This window comes from Apodemus sylvaticus, chromosome 12 (assembly GCF_947179515.1).
Source record: "Apodemus sylvaticus chromosome 12, mApoSyl1.1, whole genome shotgun sequence".
Lineage (NCBI taxonomy): Eukaryota > Metazoa > Chordata > Mammalia > Rodentia > Muridae > Apodemus > Apodemus sylvaticus.
In genome coordinates, this window is record NC_067483.1 from 90,425,032 (window position 1) to 90,443,132 (window position 18,101).

General features: G+C 50.4%; 1 protein-coding gene across 1 annotated transcript in view; it reads left to right on the top strand.

Annotated features, from left to right (window-relative positions):
* The window catches only part of Susd4 (sushi domain containing 4), a 122,445-nt gene extending 107,221 nt beyond the window's left edge, over nucleotides 1–15,224 (top strand). The window contains exons 6-9 of the mRNA XM_052200987.1: nucleotides 8,901–9,092; nucleotides 10,335–10,479; nucleotides 12,478–12,860; nucleotides 13,882–15,224. Of these exons, the coding sequence (XP_052056947.1) occupies nucleotides 8,901–9,092; nucleotides 10,335–10,479; nucleotides 12,478–12,860; nucleotides 13,882–13,910 (749 nt within the window). The 3' untranslated portion in view covers nucleotides 13,911–15,224. The remainder of the gene's footprint in view (nucleotides 1–8,900; nucleotides 9,093–10,334; nucleotides 10,480–12,477; nucleotides 12,861–13,881) is intronic.
* The last annotated feature ends 2,877 nt before the right edge of the window (nucleotides 15,225–18,101 follow it).

An 18,101-nucleotide genomic window follows, 5' to 3' on the forward strand; every position in this document is an offset into this window, starting at 1 on the left:
TCTGGAAAGGTGAACTGAGAAGGTGGAGCCTCCTGGTGGGAAATGATCTTTGATCCTGGCAGGTGACGATGCTTAAGGGGTTAGAAAAGCATCTAGCAGTGATGCTTGTCTTAACATCAGTTACTGCCTGCAGAGCCTGCCTCTCAGTGCAGCTTTTCCTTTGGCTGTTCCTGTTAAAAGTAAAACTTGAGGCTCCGAGGCTCATTATAAAGATGGGGGTAAGCGCAGTGGCCCACGTGAGTGGCCATAGAACCACACAGTGTGTGTGGGGGGGGTGGGGGGGTGGACTAACCTTAATGCTTGAAACAGTAAAAGGAAGGCTTAGTTAGCATCTAGACGTCTCCTGCTTCCAGCCTGTCTGCCCCAGTGCGTTAAGAGTAACATAGGGGCAGACAGCAAGATGTCCCATGGGTAAAGGTACTTGCTGCCAAGCCCGATGCTCTGAATTTAATTCCTGGAACTCATGTGGTTGAAGGAAAACATGGACTCTCACAGGCTGCTCTCTGCCCTCCACACATAAATAAGCAAATGTGAAAATAAAACAGATACCACATTTTCACTATAACAAGTTGCCCTAGATTACCCTGGTTGCAAAGCCAGTGTCCAGGCTCCCATTTCTTACCTGCCTCGAACACTGCATATGAGTAGGTGCAGTTGAGTCGACGTTACATCCTAAGCCAGTACTCATGTGTTCCCTGGGCCTCCGGTGCTCTGGGTTGGACTGCAAACAGTACCAGTGTGTCCGGCGAAAGAACTCTGACTCAGACTGATATCCGCCTCACCTATGGCCTAAAGCTTGTGGTAGGTAGCTTTTCAGATTGGGAACCTGAGAGATTCAGTCAGATCTCCTTTCAGCCCTGGGTGTAGGGGGCTAAACCAAACATGTGTCCACTATTCACACAGCTGTGTGTTTGTAAGATTCAGCGTCCGATGTTCAAATGCTGCTGTTAGTTGTTCTGTACTGGAGGGCAATATTTCACCATTGGTGCGTTCACATTTGTGAAGGGAGCTGTTAGTATTTATTTTTAAAGTGCTAGATTTAATTTGGTTATACGGTTGTAATACTTAATCTTGGGTTCCCCTCAAGTGCGACACTACTTCTGTTTTCTTTTTCTTTAATTTAAGAAACTGCACTTAATAATGAAACAACCGATGAGGAACACTATTGGGGTCCTATCTGAAACCTTGTAATACTGAGCTATTAAAATGTTCACTGTTCTGTGCTTTTAAGCAAAATTTCCATTGTTATTAAGGGAAATCCAGAGAGGAGAGGAGAGGAGAGGAGAGGAGAGGACAAGGGAGGGGGAGGGAGACACAAGAAGCAAGAGGGGGAAGGGGGGAGGGAGGAAGGGTGTGTGTGTGTGTGTGTGTGTCTTGGCTATACAATGAGTCTGTTTCAAAAAACAAATCTTGAGATTCAGAAAAATCCCACACTGATTTATCTGTGTGCCATCTTGGTCTAGCCTGTGGAGGAAGAGAAGCACCAGGCTACCCTAGCCACCTTGAACCTTGCCTGGTCTCTGGTGGTGCAGGCCTTTGTGAACTGCAGAGAGAGGGAGAAAGGGCAAGTGACAAGCGCTTTCCTACATGAGAGCTTTCTGGTCTACCTTGTGGAGCACATGCCTCCCTTAAAGAAATAAAATGATTTCTCTTAAAGAAATAAAGAAGTCGGTCACGATTGCCACCGGGAGTTCCAACTGTGTAGCAGGTTATGTGTTGAAAAGGGAATCCAGACTTCTGAACACCACAGTGTATTCTCACCTGGACGTGGCTGGGAATCCTGTCATTCCAGAGAATAGTTACACCCTTGGAACACAGAAACACATGTAAGCTTCTGGTTTCAGCCCATCTTTCCCTGCTGCAAAGACTATCAGTACATTGCAGGTTCTATAACACCAGCTGCCTCACCTGTGCGCTCTTCCGTGGCTTCTATGCGGCTATGGCGCCAGGCACGTGGAGCGTTGCTTATGTGAAGCCTTGGTTTTGTTTTCACACTGAAGTTTAACAACTGTCAACAGAAGCATGCTGGATTTCTCTAGGAACACCCCATTGCTGTGACTCTGAGCTAGAGAGCCGATCCCAGCCCCTGCCTTGGGACTGCTGGGTCATATTGATCTTGAACATCATTTGTCAGTGTATCTCAGAGCAAGTGAACACCATTTTCTATCCATCCTGGAAACAAGCAGAGCCTAGCGCACGATCGTTTGCTTTCTTGGGTGGACACATTTATTGGCGTTCTGTGTTGTTACAACAAAAGTGGAAAATGTAATGTGCTGTATAACGTTTATTGATTTTTTTTTTCCCTGAGCTAAAAGCAAAGTTTCCAGGTGTCACCTTGGAAACAGCTATGACTTTGGCATGCAGAGGTCTATAAAGCTTTCTGGATTCATTACCTAAACTTGAGTCACATTAGGGACAGCTGCCACAATGACAGTTTTAACTACTACAGGCCTTCGGATCTCCTGTGGGGCAGAAGTTAAGTGATTCTGTACAGATCTACCTGAAACAATAGTCCCTTGCAGAACGATAGAGATGATACAGTAGATTGCCTGAAGGTGAGGTCAACATAGAGAATCATGGATCTTTTCTGATCATGCCTTGCTCTTCAAGGTCAGATTATGGGCTAAGAACCAACGTCCTTGCTCCTTACCCCAAGGCTCATCTACAAAGTCTCCTGAGCCTCCCTAATTTCATCTCAAGGGGGCCTCACCAGGGCATTTCCCTAACACAAAATTTGTGATTCAGTAAGTTAGGGCGTCGCTGGCTCCTAGGCGCTTCTAAACTCCTAGCTCATCCAACGCTGCTTTCTAAGCTGCTGAGCTGTGGGCTCTGGTTCCCCATAGTAAGGGCTTAGTGAAAGGTCAAGGCCAGACCTGATACTGTGGCAATGTCCTTCACAAACAAGCTCTGCTGAAGATGCTGAAGATACTAAGCCTGCGTCCAGCATTTGGTGGATGGAGGGAGATCGGTTTTCCCCCAACTGTCTATCACAACTGCACAGAGCAGGGCATCTTAACTTGGATTGCCCATTAGAATTACCCAGGGAGCTCTTTAGAGCTAGCCAAGGCCAAAACCCAGCCCTGACCAATTAGGCAGAGTTCCCTCAGTGATTCTAATATGCAGTCTGGACTGAGGAACCACTGACTTAAAGCATTAAGACAACGTTCAAATACAGCTCTAACATGGCAGCAAGAGTGCTTGCTGACTGCAGGAACAGCATTGAATGCATTAAGAAGGCACAGCGTGCTACTTCACATAGCAGGACTCATGTCTGTTACTTATACCTCAAGCCAAGTGTAAGATAAAGCAGGGCTGGGAGAACATTCGTAAGGGGTTGTGGTGCAAACAAAACAGAGTTGATACTGTAGTGTGGTGTGAGTGTTGGTCAATCAGTGCTGCCTCTCCTCACAAGATCCATGGGCTCCACTGTCTTGAGTCGTGGCCTCAGTCCCTCTGGGAAATCACTTCTATTCTAGAAAATATGGAAGAGACTCATGGGTCTAGCCTAGACTCATGGTACCAGTTGCTGTGTGTTATTTCTAATAGTCACAGTCCATTGACTAGACCCTAGATAGACACAGAGCCTTGGGCAATGTAGACTAGAGAAATACTCAGAAATAAAAGAGCAGTGTGGCTGGTGGTGGGCAGCAAACAACCTCTTCCACTAACCATGCGGGGCAGCACCTGTAGTGGTGCTGGCTATTGCTGTCACACTCCAAGCTGCCATCATCTGAACAGGTCGTGAGAACCATGACCTAATAACTCTGCAGATCTGTGTTACTCCCCAACTACCAGTGGTACACAGAGAAGCCGGACCTGGCTCTTAAGGCTGTGCTGGTGCATGCTCTTCACAGCGTCTCTTCGCATCTCTGACAGAATCCCAACTTCTTACCATGGGGCTGTTGACCACACATGCACTGTACTGTCTCCTTGACTGGTTGCTACACAGCCCTCCCTCTCCTGTTGCACACGGCACCATCTGGGCTCCAGTTCAGTGCCATCCCCTCTGCCCAGCACTTCTTGGCTGAGCTCTCCCGGGCCTCTCTGTCTCAGAAAGCTATGGATAATGTCGTAGTCTGGATGAGAATGTGGAGTGTGTTTCCATTTCACTTGGGGATGGGGGCATGTGAAATAAATGACTTTTAAAACAAGTTAAATAATATCAACATACTGAGATGAGAAAATGAAGAATCCAGCAAACCCAGAGCAGGTTTTTCACATCTCTGTGCCCCACTGCTGACCCTGGAAAGCCCGTGCTTAGAACATGCGCTGGCTTTCTCTCCCACTTCATTTTGCTTGAAGTAGTAATTCACCCACCGTCCTTGAGCCCAGACGATGATGCAGGCCTGATGCATACAGGAGAGGAAGAAGTAACTGAGGTTTATTTGGCCCATACAGGGACAGTGGCAACAACACGGGCCCTGCTTCTAATACCGCCACAGTGTTATTTGGTGGGGGTGAGGGGGAGCACTCTAGCGTACCCTTAATTGGAACTTGCTTTGGCCATTTGCTGCCTGGCCTTGAAAAGACCCTCAAGCCATGCACACTATGTAAGAAGCAGGAAATCCTCTGTGGAAAGAAATCAGAGGAGGCATGGAAGGGGTGCTGGGTTAGCTTCTCACGCATCGCTGTGTCCAAAGCAGCTCAGAGAAGCGACTAAAGGGAGGAGGGGCCGGCTTATTTTATCTCCTGGCTTCATAGAGGTTTCAGTCCACTGTGTTGGGAAGGCGGCATGAGGGGAGCGGGCAGCAGTGGCTGGTTCAGATCGTCATGGACCAGAACCCAGAGGACAGACCAGAACCGGGGGCACCTGTGGCCTCTAAAGGTCTTTCCCCAATATCCTGCTCCCACCAGCCAGGCCTCATCTCCCAACAGCACCACAAATCTCCCAATAGTATCCCATGCTAGGAGCCAGTGCTCAGAACATGAGCCTGGAGGGGACACGCGAGAACTGTATGTTCGATTTGGTGAGAGAAGATGCTGGCATATCGAGGCTGCATCGTGTCTCACAGGAAGTCCCAGAGAATAGGGCCTTTGATCTCCCAGGAGCTTACCAGGACTGCCAGGAAGCCCATTCCTGCTTCCTCAAACCCTTTAGGCTTATGAACTCTGTCAGTCTCCTGAGAGTGGGGCAGCTGAGAGCTGTGTCCCTGGGAAGGGCCTTCATACACCCACATAGGAATGATCACAGAACCAGTATGCGCCAGGATGGAGCCAATGGCAAGTGTGCCTGTGGTGTGTGTGTCCTTTGTGCGGAGCATGCAGTAGGGCTGGGGGCGGGGGTGAGGGGGAGCACTCTAGCGTACCCTTAATTGGAACTTGCTTTGGCCATTGCTGGCAACCCTGGTGAAGCAGAGAGGCAGCTGAGGTGGGAAAATCCCACGCAGTCAGCAGAGTTCCTTCTTGATCCTAAAGTCTCCAGGAACTTCCCCTGTAACCAAGCTGTGGGTCTCAATCCTAACCGTGAAAACGAGCCCCCGAGCCACCGGGACGCGCCTCTCATTAGCAAGCTCCTTGCTCAGAGCCCCTTAGCCCATGCAGTCCTCACTAAACTCTGGTGAGTGTGTATCCTTTCTCTTGCTTGGTAGATGGGATGCTGAGAAGAGGAACAAGGCAAACTGGGTAGTGCCTAACTCCTGAGTGCCCAGCACGGTCCTAACACCCATCATACAGGGAGGCTCTATGACATCCACAACAAAACATCAGCAAATCAAACCCAACAATGCACAGAAAAGCATTCACTATAGAAAATGGGATTTTCGCCAGACTTACAATGGATTGTCTTAAGTAGAGAAACATGTGTATAGTCATACAGAATGCACAAAGGTCCCAGGAAGGCTGTGGGTATTTTTGTTGTACTCTATCCAAGGAGGGGAAGAGCCAGGGGAGCGCAGTGGGGACAGACCTTGGCAGCAAGGAAGAGAACTGCCTGGGGAATTCCCGAGCGAGCGGCAGGATGGGGAGAGAAGTGGTGCGCGCTCACTTGGGAGACAGGTCTGATAGCAGGCCTCCAGCTTCCCTCTCCAGCTTCTCTCCTGCCATTGGTATCCAGCACAGAGCAGACTGTGGTCTCTGGCCCCTGTCTCCTATCTCCTCTCCTCTGCCCACCTAGCCCACCTCTGTCAAGTTCTATGAGTGACTGAGAGAAATCTAGTCTGCAACCATTTGGCAGGTAGGAATTTCCCCTTGCTCTTAAGGAGACATAGCTCACTGTCTTGCCAATGGCAAATAGGGGGCAGAGCAGTGACACCTGGGAGACTGTAATTAAGACCCACTCCTGACCAAGCCTCTGCAGAGCCTCACGTGGATTCTTCCTGTAATGCCCCAACAGGCAGGCTTGCAATCCTCTGGAAAGCAATAACTGTTGGTGATCTCTAAAGTCAAAAGAAATGCTTTAAAAACTAAAGTTGCAGAGGACACTCTATTTGTTCTTGGCCACCCACAGCTTCTGCTGATGAGAGCTTGCAGCTGAGGGGCTCTGAGTCAGGGCAGAAAGAGCATCAAGTTGAATCCGTAGTGCAGAGCTGCAGGGCGTCTCTAGAACACAAGGATCCAAGCATTGGAAGCAGGTTGTTTACCCTGAGCCTGAGTCACTGTGTGGGCAAGTATCTGTCAGTCTGTCTCCCTCCTAGAAATGCTGTGAGGAAGATGACAGAGAATGGAAGTTTCCTTAACAGCAAAGCTAATGGTGCTTGCAGATGCAGCCATTAGAACACAGCAAGGAGTGCAGCTAGCTAGGTGTGTCCACTTAGAGGAAGCACATCTCCATCACATGCCGATTATGAGAGAGCGTAGACCTCCACCACCACTAGTGACAACCACTGGTCTCTGAGGAGCTGTGGATCTGTAACTCCAGGGTCTCCAAATGTTGGGTGCTACTCTCATGTGTCTTGGCATCCTCACTGTGTAAGGAGCAGGCGCGGGATCTAAGCGATGCCTGTCCTGAGACAGACGCAGCAGAATTCCAGTGAGCCTGAGCATGGGGAAAGCTAATGACCATCACTTAGTCAGAACCTTCTGGGCAGTGCAGTTTTCAGAGAGCTTCTGATCCTCCAATGACCTAGGCATTAGTGGTCGTACTGGCTGGTTTTGTGTGTCAACTTGACACAGGTTGGAGTTATCACAGAGAAAAGAGCTTCAGGTGAGGAAATGCCTCCATGAGATCCAGCTGTGGGGCATTTTCTCAATTAGTGGTCAAGGGGAGAGGGCTCCTTGTGGGTGGTGCCATCGCTGGGCTGGTAGTCTTGGGTTCTATAAGAGAGCAGGCTGAGCAAGCCAGGGGAAGCAAGCCAGTAAGGAGTATCCCTCCATGGCCTCTGCATCAGCTCCTGCTTCCTGACCTGCTTGAGTTCCAGTCCTGACTTCCTTTGGTGAACAGCAATGCAGAAGTGTAAGCTGAATAAACCCTTTCCTCCCCAACTTGCTTCTTGGGCATGATGTTTGTGCAGGAATAGAAGCCTGACTAAGACAGTGATTGTTTCTCAATCATGCTAGCTGCCCAGTGTCCCGAAGCACAGAGGTTTTGCCTCATCAGTAGTAGAGCAAGGGTTCGAACCCAGGTGTGGACAACTGCACCACACTGACTGGTTGTATGGGGGGAATCCATTCTTAAGAGCATCAAGCATCGTGAGTTCATTTCCCTGGGAGTTGATTTCAAAGGTCGTTTATTCTTCAGGCCAACTGAGGGAATACTCTGCTCATAGCCACTCACACACACTGATGGCGGACTTCTTTAATGACATGTTCCAGCCCTTGACACCCAGTCTGGTAATTCTCCAACCCTGTGGTATCCTTCGGAGGCTTTCCCAGCAAGCCAGCTGAAAATTTTGGCCAATTTGAGATGTGGTGCAGTGCTGGGGGCGTGGGGGTGATGGGGAGTTGTACATTAGGCAGAGTATCTGGTTACTCCTCGGAAGGGTCACAAAAGTTGACTGGCTTTTGGATTTGTCTGTCTTGGGTTTTAGCCTTTTTAATGGTTTCTGAAGTGCGGTCTGAATGCCAGGCATTGGTTGACCGAAGCTTGATTGTTTCCTGGAGAGTGTTTGAGTGGCATGCTGTTTAGTTCTGAGTCCTGAAGACAGAAGATCTCTTTGTGGCATGAGATGGACAAACAGGAAGCTACACTAAAACGATCCACTGTCAGAAGTGTAGGCAGATCTACACTGGCAGCCCAGGCGTGATCTCAGGGTAGGAGACTGAAAACTTCTTCCCCTAACATCACACAACATGGTTCAGAAAACCCTTTAACCATCATCAAGAGCAAACTAAGATGGAGGAGGAGACTGGGGCTTCCTGGGGGTTCGGTGACCCGTTTAAAGTCGCACAGTGTGCTGACAGAAGAACGCCTAGGACTTCAGGCTTTTAATTCTTCCTCCTGTGTGTGAGGGGCCAAAGCTAAGTCTACAGACAGAAATGGGGGAATCCCTACATGCTTGCACAGGCCAAACCCCAGCAGGACATGAGGGTGAGGTGGGACCACAGACCCCTTATTTAAATAGTTCCCAGTGACTGCTTTGGTAACAGAAGAAGACTTGGCACCACTGTGCCACTGGGTAAAGATTTTGCCCATAGATCTCTTAATCTTATTTACTAGGTTGTCTGGCACATAAGAGCATGCATTATTAATAGAGTAGCTTAATCTACTAAACACGTCTCATGGTAAGATGAGCCTCTTTTACTATGTACTTTACAACACACGACATTCCTGCTCAGAATATCCTAGCAGGCTTCCATTGACCTTCCATGGAAACACAGGCCGTCTCTGGTCTGTGCCTTCATCTCGTGTTCTGAATGTAAGTACATCTGGAAGTAGCTGCGGTTGGCCATGCCTGCATTGTGTCTGCATGACTCCTGCCTGGAGCCTGTGGTACTCAAACTTTTATTCTCCCCAACTGCCCAAGTTTGTCCGCTACCTCCTATGGTGAGTCACGGAGATTTCATCTGCCACCCGAGGCCTTGTGAGCGCTACAACCATGGAACGGTGGTGGAGTTCTACTGTGACCCTGGCTACAGCCTCACCAGTGACTACAAGTACATCACCTGTCAGTATGGAGAGTGGTTTCCTTCCTACCAAGTCTACTGCATCAAATCAGGTGAGAATAGAGACTGCACCCTTAGGGGAGGCTGGTCCTCTGGGGGCAGCCTTCAAGCAGTGGTCAGACTATGTCCTGAATGGTATCCACTCCCAACCTCAGGATCAGGCTGTAGAAATTGACCATCATGGGTATAGGTGACCTCTGTGAAGGGATTCCAGGCCTTTGACAGAGGGTCAGAAATACTTATAAAGTGAGTCCTAGCAACTGCTACCCAGGGAGAAATTCAGCTTCTGCAATTTCTCACAGCCTTGGTGCCACCCACAGGCAAGGATGCAGCCCCATAGGTGTAACCAGAAATATGTGCATGGAACCTGAGACGTACATGACCCCACCCTTCTCTCCAAATAATATTATTGTGGGTAAGAACTGACCTCACACAAGTGGAGACTGTGTACAGGCTCTATTGACTCAGCATAAGTGATGTAAGATGGCCATCTTTGTCACCTGTCCCTGCACACCTGGGAAGTGGTCCCATGAAGGAGACATGGCACCAGCACACACCCTTCTCCTGTTCTTCCGACTTCTGCCCACTCTCTCCGGCGTTTTCCAGACCACAGCCATGGCTACTGCCCCAGCCAGCAGTGGTGGTTGGATGCTGCCATATCCAATGTAATCCTGTGTATCTGAAGGCATGCAGATGTCCTGTGAACCAGCAATTGGAGGGGCACTGCGTCTAAGAGAATGACCACTGAGTGGAATCTTGGGATGGGATTGCTGGGAGCAAAAGGGTGAAAATCTGTTCTGGAAGGGTCTGTTCTTGCTTCTTTTATCTGGCAGATAGCACAGAGGGTGGAGTGATGGCCAAGAATCGGTCATGTACCCTTGGTCCTTAATACCCTTGTGTTCTCCATCCTTCACACAAGAACAGTGATTTGGGCCATGTCAGAACGAGCCCAGAACTGTGCAGAAGGACACCTGTTCACTCTCTTCCCAAGAAGCAGTTACATTGTTGCTTTGTCCTGTGCCAGGGTCTCAGGCTCAGACTGTAACCTAAACATGCATGTCTTTAGCTACAGTAGTGTCTACACGGACATCTCCTGCCAATATGTCTCCAATTCAGAAGGACTCATGCTAGAGATGGATTTTAGTGTTGTATGGGTTGTAACATGACTTACCAGCTGTATTGGAGGTAGAGTGTGTCTCTTGAATCCCAGGAGGCATACCAAGGGTACTTCATGTACCAGATGACCACCTAAGGAACATGTGCCTCATGCCTGGCTCTGTTATCTCTCATGGCAGAACAAACGTGGCCCGGCACCCATGAGACCCTCCTGACCACGTGGAAGATCGTGGCGTTCACAGCCACCAGCGTGCTGCTGGTGTTACTGCTCGTCATCCTGGCCAGAATGTTCCAGACCAAGTTCAAGGCCCACTTTCCCCCCAGGTCAGTGCAGCAGAAAGAACAGATGAGGGTAGAGCTTAAGGGTCTGGGTAGCCTGTCAGGGAGGAAGCACCATGGTGGAGACAGGCCCCTCAGGCAGTAGAGCATGGAACACATAATCCCAGGTCGTGGTATTGTGCCCTAAGTTGGGCGCCAATTTGTTGTAGTAATTTGTCTAACCCAAATACACCCAAGCAAAAAACACATAACTCAGTTATAATACATATAAGCTGCATGCCTAGAGTTGACAGATTTACCACCACGCTAATCTATTCCCCAGCTATGAGATCCCTTGCTACTTGTGACTTCCCCAGGCTATGTGGCCCTGCTCTATCTTCCTTCTACCATTTCTTCCTCCATCTTCTTCCTCTCTTGTTCCCTACTCTTCCCCCACTCTCTAAAACATCCAGCCCCACCTTTACCTTCCACTTCCCACTTTCAAGCCCTAGCCTTTATTTGACCAGTGAAAATGGGGAGAAGGTTTACATGAAATCACCTGAGTATGTGATCCACGCCTCGTGGGGCAGCCCCTCTTGAGGAAACAGAATTAACATCAGAGTACAAACAGTACCAGGGCAACCCATAGCACATCCTGCCTCCCTGGGCAGACCATTCTGAAGCAGGCACTGTAGGGGACTGGAGCCAAACCAGACCAGGGATGCAGGCTGTGCACACCCCATCAAGAGCACCTTCCATCATGGTCCACCTGCTGTGGCCCTAAAAGATGACTTGCAATGTCAGGGATGTGGCAGAGGTCAGCCAGTTGGGTAGGAAGCTTCTGGCAGGAGAGCAGGCATGAGTGAGAAACCAGAAAGGACCTAGGAGAGGATCTGGGTCTTTGGAGGGTGACTCTCTTTCCTCTTCAGCTGCACCAGGGGGCTCAGGTTGGTAGCCTCACATCCAAGTCCTCCTCACACCAGAGCTGGGCCTTGTCACCGCACAGCTCAGTCAGTCAGTCACCCCCATCCCTGAGTTGCCCTCACCACAGAACCTAGTCATCAGAACAAGGAATTTGAGGCTTGTGAGAAAAGAACAATTGCTCGGGCCTCCCAGAGGAGGAACCATCTACTCTGTTCCCTCTAGCACGACTGTGTCTCCCTCACATGCCAGGAGTGTGGAGAGGGACAGAAATAGCAGCTTCCCCAAGTCCCCACACCCGGACAGCCTCATCTATAGCAGTGCTCCCAATCTTGGCAGCAGAAGCACCGTAGGTCAGACCCAGCAGGCACATGTGCTGGCTGTGGGGTCACTCATGTCCCCTCCAGGCCCAGATGCATGACAGCGGCTCCCTGGTAGCATTTACCATTACAGCCAAACAGGTCACTTCTTCTTCCTGCCGTGTCATTCTCAGGCCGCAGCTTCCAACTTCAGTTCCCCAACAGAAAGATCAAGTGCTAAGCTACTTACTGCTCTGGGCTCTTCTGGGGCCAGGAGCGGAGCCTGGCGGTGGATGGATACAGATGCTGGTGACACTCATCGCGTAGGGTCAGGTGCAGCATTGAATGTTCACAGTGATAACAGGCCAGGAGCTGTGGTCCAAGAGGCAGAGAGCACCTGCCGGGGTGGCAGCCTGGGTTACCTGGCTTCCCTGCCACCTAAAACCTTCACAGCAACTGTGCTGGTCCTTGGTGCTGCGCTGGGTCTGAGGTGACCATGAACTGAGTAATTAGCGCAGCACAGTCAGAGATGGAAATTAATAGCTCACCTTTACTATTTTTCTATTGTGCTTTGTCTACCTCTCTAAAAATGAGTAGGGTGGGTATTTTCCTTGCTTTTACAAAGAAGCAGCCTAGTTAGTATAGACTGACCTCTCTGGTCACTTAGTGTCCCCGTCCTTTCTTAGGATGGAGATTGATCAACAGATAACCTCTCTGCAGAGTCAGGCCATGCCACATAGCCAGTCTGCCAGGGACTTGGGAGGAGAGGCTGTTTCTCCGCACTGCCTCATTCCTGGGGTGGTGGTGTAGACCCTGATGTGTTTCCACTGTTCCCTCTACACAGGGGTCCTCCGAGGAGTTCCAGCAGTGACCCCGACTTCGTGGTAGTGGACGGAGTGCCTGTCATGCTCCCGACCTATGATGAGGCCGTGAACGGTAGCTCGAGTGCCTTAGGCCCCGGGTACCTGGCCTCCGTGGGCCAGGGCTGCCCTTTACCTGTGGATGACCAGAGCCCTCCAGCATACCCCGGCTCCGGGGACACGGACACAGGCCCTGGGGAGTCAGAAACCTGTGACAGTACCTCGGGCTCCTCCGAGATGCTCCAGAGTCTATATACACCCCCCGTGTGCCAAGGGGGCGGCCGCCCTGCCCCAGATACCCCTGATACGATTTCTAGCACAGCAGGGGAGGTGGCATCCACAAGTCCCGGCATCGACATTGCAGATGGTGAGTGTTCCCAAAGCCGTGGCTAGTGCCCCAGCGTTTCTTACCCAACTGGCATTGCTTCTCATTCTCTCTACTTATAGGGCTACCAACAGGCCAGTTGCTGGCAAAGAGTGATCAGTATTCTGTAAGTAATGATCCCAGGAATAAAATTTTCATGAGGCCCCCAAAGAGCACCAAGCCATGGAGTTAAAAGCCTGGAGAGAAGACAGCATCTCAATTTTGATGCCAAAGATGGGGGTGGTGGTGGAGGGTACCTGCTTGTCCTTTCATTGAATAGGTCCTGAAAGTGGTACTTAGGAATAGCATCATACGCAGGCAGAGATGTGTACCAAGTCCCAGCACATCTGCTAAAACTGACCTAAAGGAATCCGGTTCTTCAATGCCACCATGCACACTGCGCCTACCTTCCCACTTTGGGCCCCGAGGAAGGCCAGTGCAGTGAACTGCTGCCAGCCTCTCCCGTGGGGTGACACACACCCCCACCTGACCCCAGAGGAGTACTATGTGCACAGAAGTCACTTTACCCATGTGCAATGAAAGGCTCATCTGTCACGGGGAAGATCATAGCCCACGAGAACAGTGTCTGAGTAATCGGGGCTCCACTTCCCAGGGAGGAGAGCCGAGCACAGCCTTATAAAAAGTGTGGTCACAGCATACATCAGAAGCAGGGTAGAAACAGGCCTGCTGGCCCCTCAGAGCGCCCTTCCTGGGCTCCACCCTGCCTCTCTGCATGTGAAATGGTAACATTTTGGCCTAAGCAACTATGAGGGCTTATGGTAAAAGTTTAACATTATCCCTTTTATGAGCTGGATATAAAATCACAAATTGTTCTCTAGCAGATAGATGGTGTATGGGGTAGGGAGAAGGGATGCTGTTTTGTTTGACCTTTATTGGAGGCCTGGAACTTAACGGTTTCCTTTCTTCACTGATTTCTAGGATGGAGCTGTTTTAATGAGGCTCGTAATTCCTGTCTGTGTAGCTTTCAGTCCAACTAAGCAAATAACTATCTCTTGCTTTCCAGAGATCCCACTCATGGAAGGGGATCCCTAGCCTGGTGACGTCCTGCTAATCCCACTCTCCCCTTTGGGGAAAAGAGCCTTGAACCTTGAAGAGAGGACAGAGCTTGGAGACAAGGGGGCATTTTTAATCTATCTACACGAGGACAGTGATCCATACCGTACATCTCAGCAGGACTGCGGGTCTGGCCGACAGCAATGGCGGGGCTTTCAATAAGACTCAAGCGTTTATCATGACCTGCAGGGAACAGGGCAGAGGGGACTCTCTTTGCCTCACCCCTGTGTCAGAGCTGAGTGTCTCTTGCTACAGAGCGTGAGACAGTGCCACGCACATCTCGGGAGAGTCGTGCATCCCGTTGCTTCTGTTAACAGCACTCCCTGCTCCTCTGAAAGCATGTCACATAAATTTGCTTCTAAAATCTGCTTTGAACTGTCTAGGGACTTTATATCTGGACAGGTCAGCCTCTGTAAAAAAGCCCATGTTGACCTGCAAACCCAGGAGCAGATCCTCTTTTGCCCTTATTAGTAAGGGACGGCTCCCAAGGAAAGACTCCCATGAGACACTCAGACCATCTCTTACACCTGGACAGCTGATCAAAGCAGGATGCAGTGGGTTTGAACAAGAAAGGAAAGGAAAAACAAGCCAACTCCACTTTCTGGAAATGTCTTCATGCCTAGCCCCCATGCTCTGTGCTGCCCTCTGGTGACATGCCTCGGTGTTTGTGGTGTGGGATAGACCTGTGACTTCACACCTGGTAAGAACACGTTCAGAAGCATCTTGTAGTGGACCCAATAACCTGGTCATGTTTGGTTTTTGGCATTTGGCAGACTCTACTCACATTTATCTGCTCCTGCCTTCCTTCCTATGTGGGCCATTGCTGTCACGCTGCCCCAGCCCTAAAACTTAACCATTCTTTTATTTTCCAAAATGGAAAGTTTCTGTAAACACATTCTGCATTTGGAGAAAGAAGAAAGCGTAAGCTGGATCTTTTGTAACCATGCCCCCATCCCCTCAGCTCTCTATTTTGTCCTCAGTCCGAAGGCTGGCCTCCCAGCCCCAAGCCACCCTGCCCTCTTGCTTTCAAGGGGCCTTTGGCCCTGCCTGCCTGCCAGCCCGCATTTCTATGAGGGTCTCATGGCACCCACTGGGTGTTATGCCTAAGCAATTGATTGGTTTTTCGAGGACCCTGAGTCCAGAAGTGTCTCTTCTCATACATGTTGGTCCGTGGCGTCGTTTCCATCCCCCCTCTGGGTTGTAGACAAATATAAACAGAACTCTTATCCACAAAATCACTGTGCTGATAGAGCACCGAGGGCCGGAGGCTTGATCGAATCCTGTTTTCTCTCAATGCAGACTGATTAAAAATTAAAAAGAAAACGACAGTTTCAAGCGTGACTTTAATAGTGGAGTGGGGTGGGGAGGGTGGGAGGTGGACGACGGTGGTCGAGGGTGGTAGAAATAAGACATGGGATTTAGAACACTCAGCTGAAGGAGACACCTTATCAAAGGGGCGGGAGGGCTTTGCCCCGACATATGCACAGCCACTGTTAGTGGCTGAGTGGTGCAGAACCTGAGCTTACAGCCCTGGGCAACTGCTGATTGCTTGAGGTACAGCCTCACGCCTTCCCTGCAGAAGCCCCTTATCCTCAACTCCATTTATGCAAAGGAGTTGATGTGTGGTGACTGGCATGCCACTGCCTTGACAGCCTGCTCTGAGGAACTGCCTCCCACCCCCATGGGCAACGCTGTCCAGGCAGCCACACCTCTGCATTTTGTTCTCACACCTGCTTACTTCCATTACCTCCTCATTCGTTTGCTTCGCGTCCCAGAGACCCCTGAGTAAGAGTCTCATCTCCCACGAGGCACACAGAGCTGTCCCAGGCTATCCCTGCCTCTTTCTGGGAAATCCTCCAGCAGCAGGATAGCCATCTGACATAGACACCAAACACCAGGGTTGCAACTGCCCCCTGGAAGACAGCAGGAGGCATCAGGGAGCACAGCAGGGGGCATCAGGGAGCACAGGCATTGTTCTCTGGAGGCTGAGGAGAGGGGAGAGCATTGCTGTGTGACCACAGCACCACAATCTCCAAACCACTCGCCCGCACCCTGCCTGCTAGCACTCAACTCTGTGCTCATAGCAAGCATCTTCCCAGATGTCATTTATGGTTCGTTTTCCCACCCTAGGTACTTCTGACAGAGAAATTTGGTGATGTCCAAGCATGGCGTGGTCCCAACATAATTCTTTTAAATATCCCAAAGTTCCTGTGGTGCGAGGGAGCAGGTCCCCTTCCACAGACCTCCTCGGTGTGGAAACAGACTGGGCCGTGGTGGAGGGAGACTGGTACTCCCCTCGGGCTTGGGCAGTGCCCACCTGGGAGCTGCATCTGAGCTGCTGCAGAGCAGCCCAGTGCTGGCTGACTGGTTCCCCACCATGGGCACAGCACAAGCATCTTCACAGTTCATTACCGTGTAGCTTTTCTTAATTGCAAGGTTGTGATTTGCCTATGTGGGTGCTTCAGGCCTTTTCCCACCTAATTACACCCGGTCTAGCAGCTGGCGCACAGACAAGGCTGCCCTCTGTTGCTACAGAAATGGTCCCTGGCCACCGGCAGGTCCAAGATTATCAACTGCAAAGCCTCCTGGTCCGCAGCCCATTAAGTCCGGTGGCTGCACATACTTCGTCCTCCCTCTACACTACAGGTATTCAAATCCCCCTCCCACTCAGACAGCCTCAGACTGTAGCTCTCCAGAGCATCATGAGAGTGTGGGCTTGATAACCTGCCTCCTCCATGACCCCCCAGCTGTGAGCTTGGGTCAGTTACTAGCCTCACTGGGCCTTTGTTTCTTCATGCAGACATTTAGAATGGCTTCCCCCTTCGTTCATTGCTAGGTTGCGCATGGAAACTGATGTACATCAAGCATTCAGATGCAGAGGGCATTTGAGACACGGCAGCTGCAGGTCCTGTGTGAAAGAGGAGAGGCTGTGGCATAGATGGGTCCCCACATCCATTCTCACACACCTTTGACCAGCCTTAGTCCCTTTGCCCTCTAAGGTGTTTGTATATGAGGCTTATGAGGGGCTATCCAAAGCAGGGGGATTGAGATAAGCCACACCTGTTGCTGGAATTGCCTCCCCAGGCGCCCATCCCAGTTCCTGAATGCTAAGCTGTCGTGTAAATGGAAGTTTCAGTCCATGGGCCCTCAGGTCTCTGGGCTCGTTCACAGCCCAGCTCATCTCTGCTCAGTGAGATCAAGACAACCCCAGAACCCCCAAAAGACCCTGAGGGCTCACTCATCTCTACCAGCAGCCTGATAGATCACCACCAACCTGCTTCCTTCGTTTTATTGTCTATTTGGAATTTAAAGCATAAAAGTTAATACCCGTACATTATAGATGATAAAGGGGAAAGTCCGCAGATAAAGGACGCCTGACCTGGCAAGCAGAACAGGGCCCCAGAACGTGTTAGACAATTGTAAGGAGGATGAACCCTGAGCATGGTGACCCTGAAATCATAAACCTTAATGTACCATGTGTATGTCACTCTGTGTGTGTGTGTGTGTGTGTGTGTGTGTGTGTGTGTGTGTGTGTGTGTGTTTAACTGCCACATTGAACAATGTACCACCCCACACTGGATGAGAAACCAGTCCCCAAGTGCCCACCATGTATCATTCTGAGTGACCAAAGAGTAGATTGGCTATGGGAAAGCGAGTGGGAACATACTGAGAAACTTCATGCTTGGGCCCTGAGAGGCTGCCAGCTTGAGGAGGCCTGTGCCCTGCTCCCGAGGCCAGTGAAGAAAGAATTCTAGCCAGTGAAGTTTGGGAAGGGCCATGCAACGGAGCCCAAAGGAACAGACTATTATCTGCCCGGAGGCCTACGTGTAGGCCACCTATGCTCCCTAGTTGGCGAGGGCCTCTCCACAAAGGCCTGGGGCTGTGCTAAGGGCCTTAGTAGACGGCCTTAGAGGAGAGGAAAGCTATTGGAAATTTTGGAGCCAGGACATGACCAGGGTGAGATGGAACAAGGTGCTCTGGGCTGAGAGCTATTTTGGAGGTAAATTCAGTGTAGATGAGCATGGGCCTCAGAAAGGGTATGGAGGGCTGGCCCTCCACACTCCAGGTTCCTCAGCTATACGGTGAGAACTAAACCTGTCTTAAAGAGGCTCCACCAGAGTAGCAATCTTCTTGGTGTTTATTGCGGTTGGTTGGTTGTTTCGTTTTAAA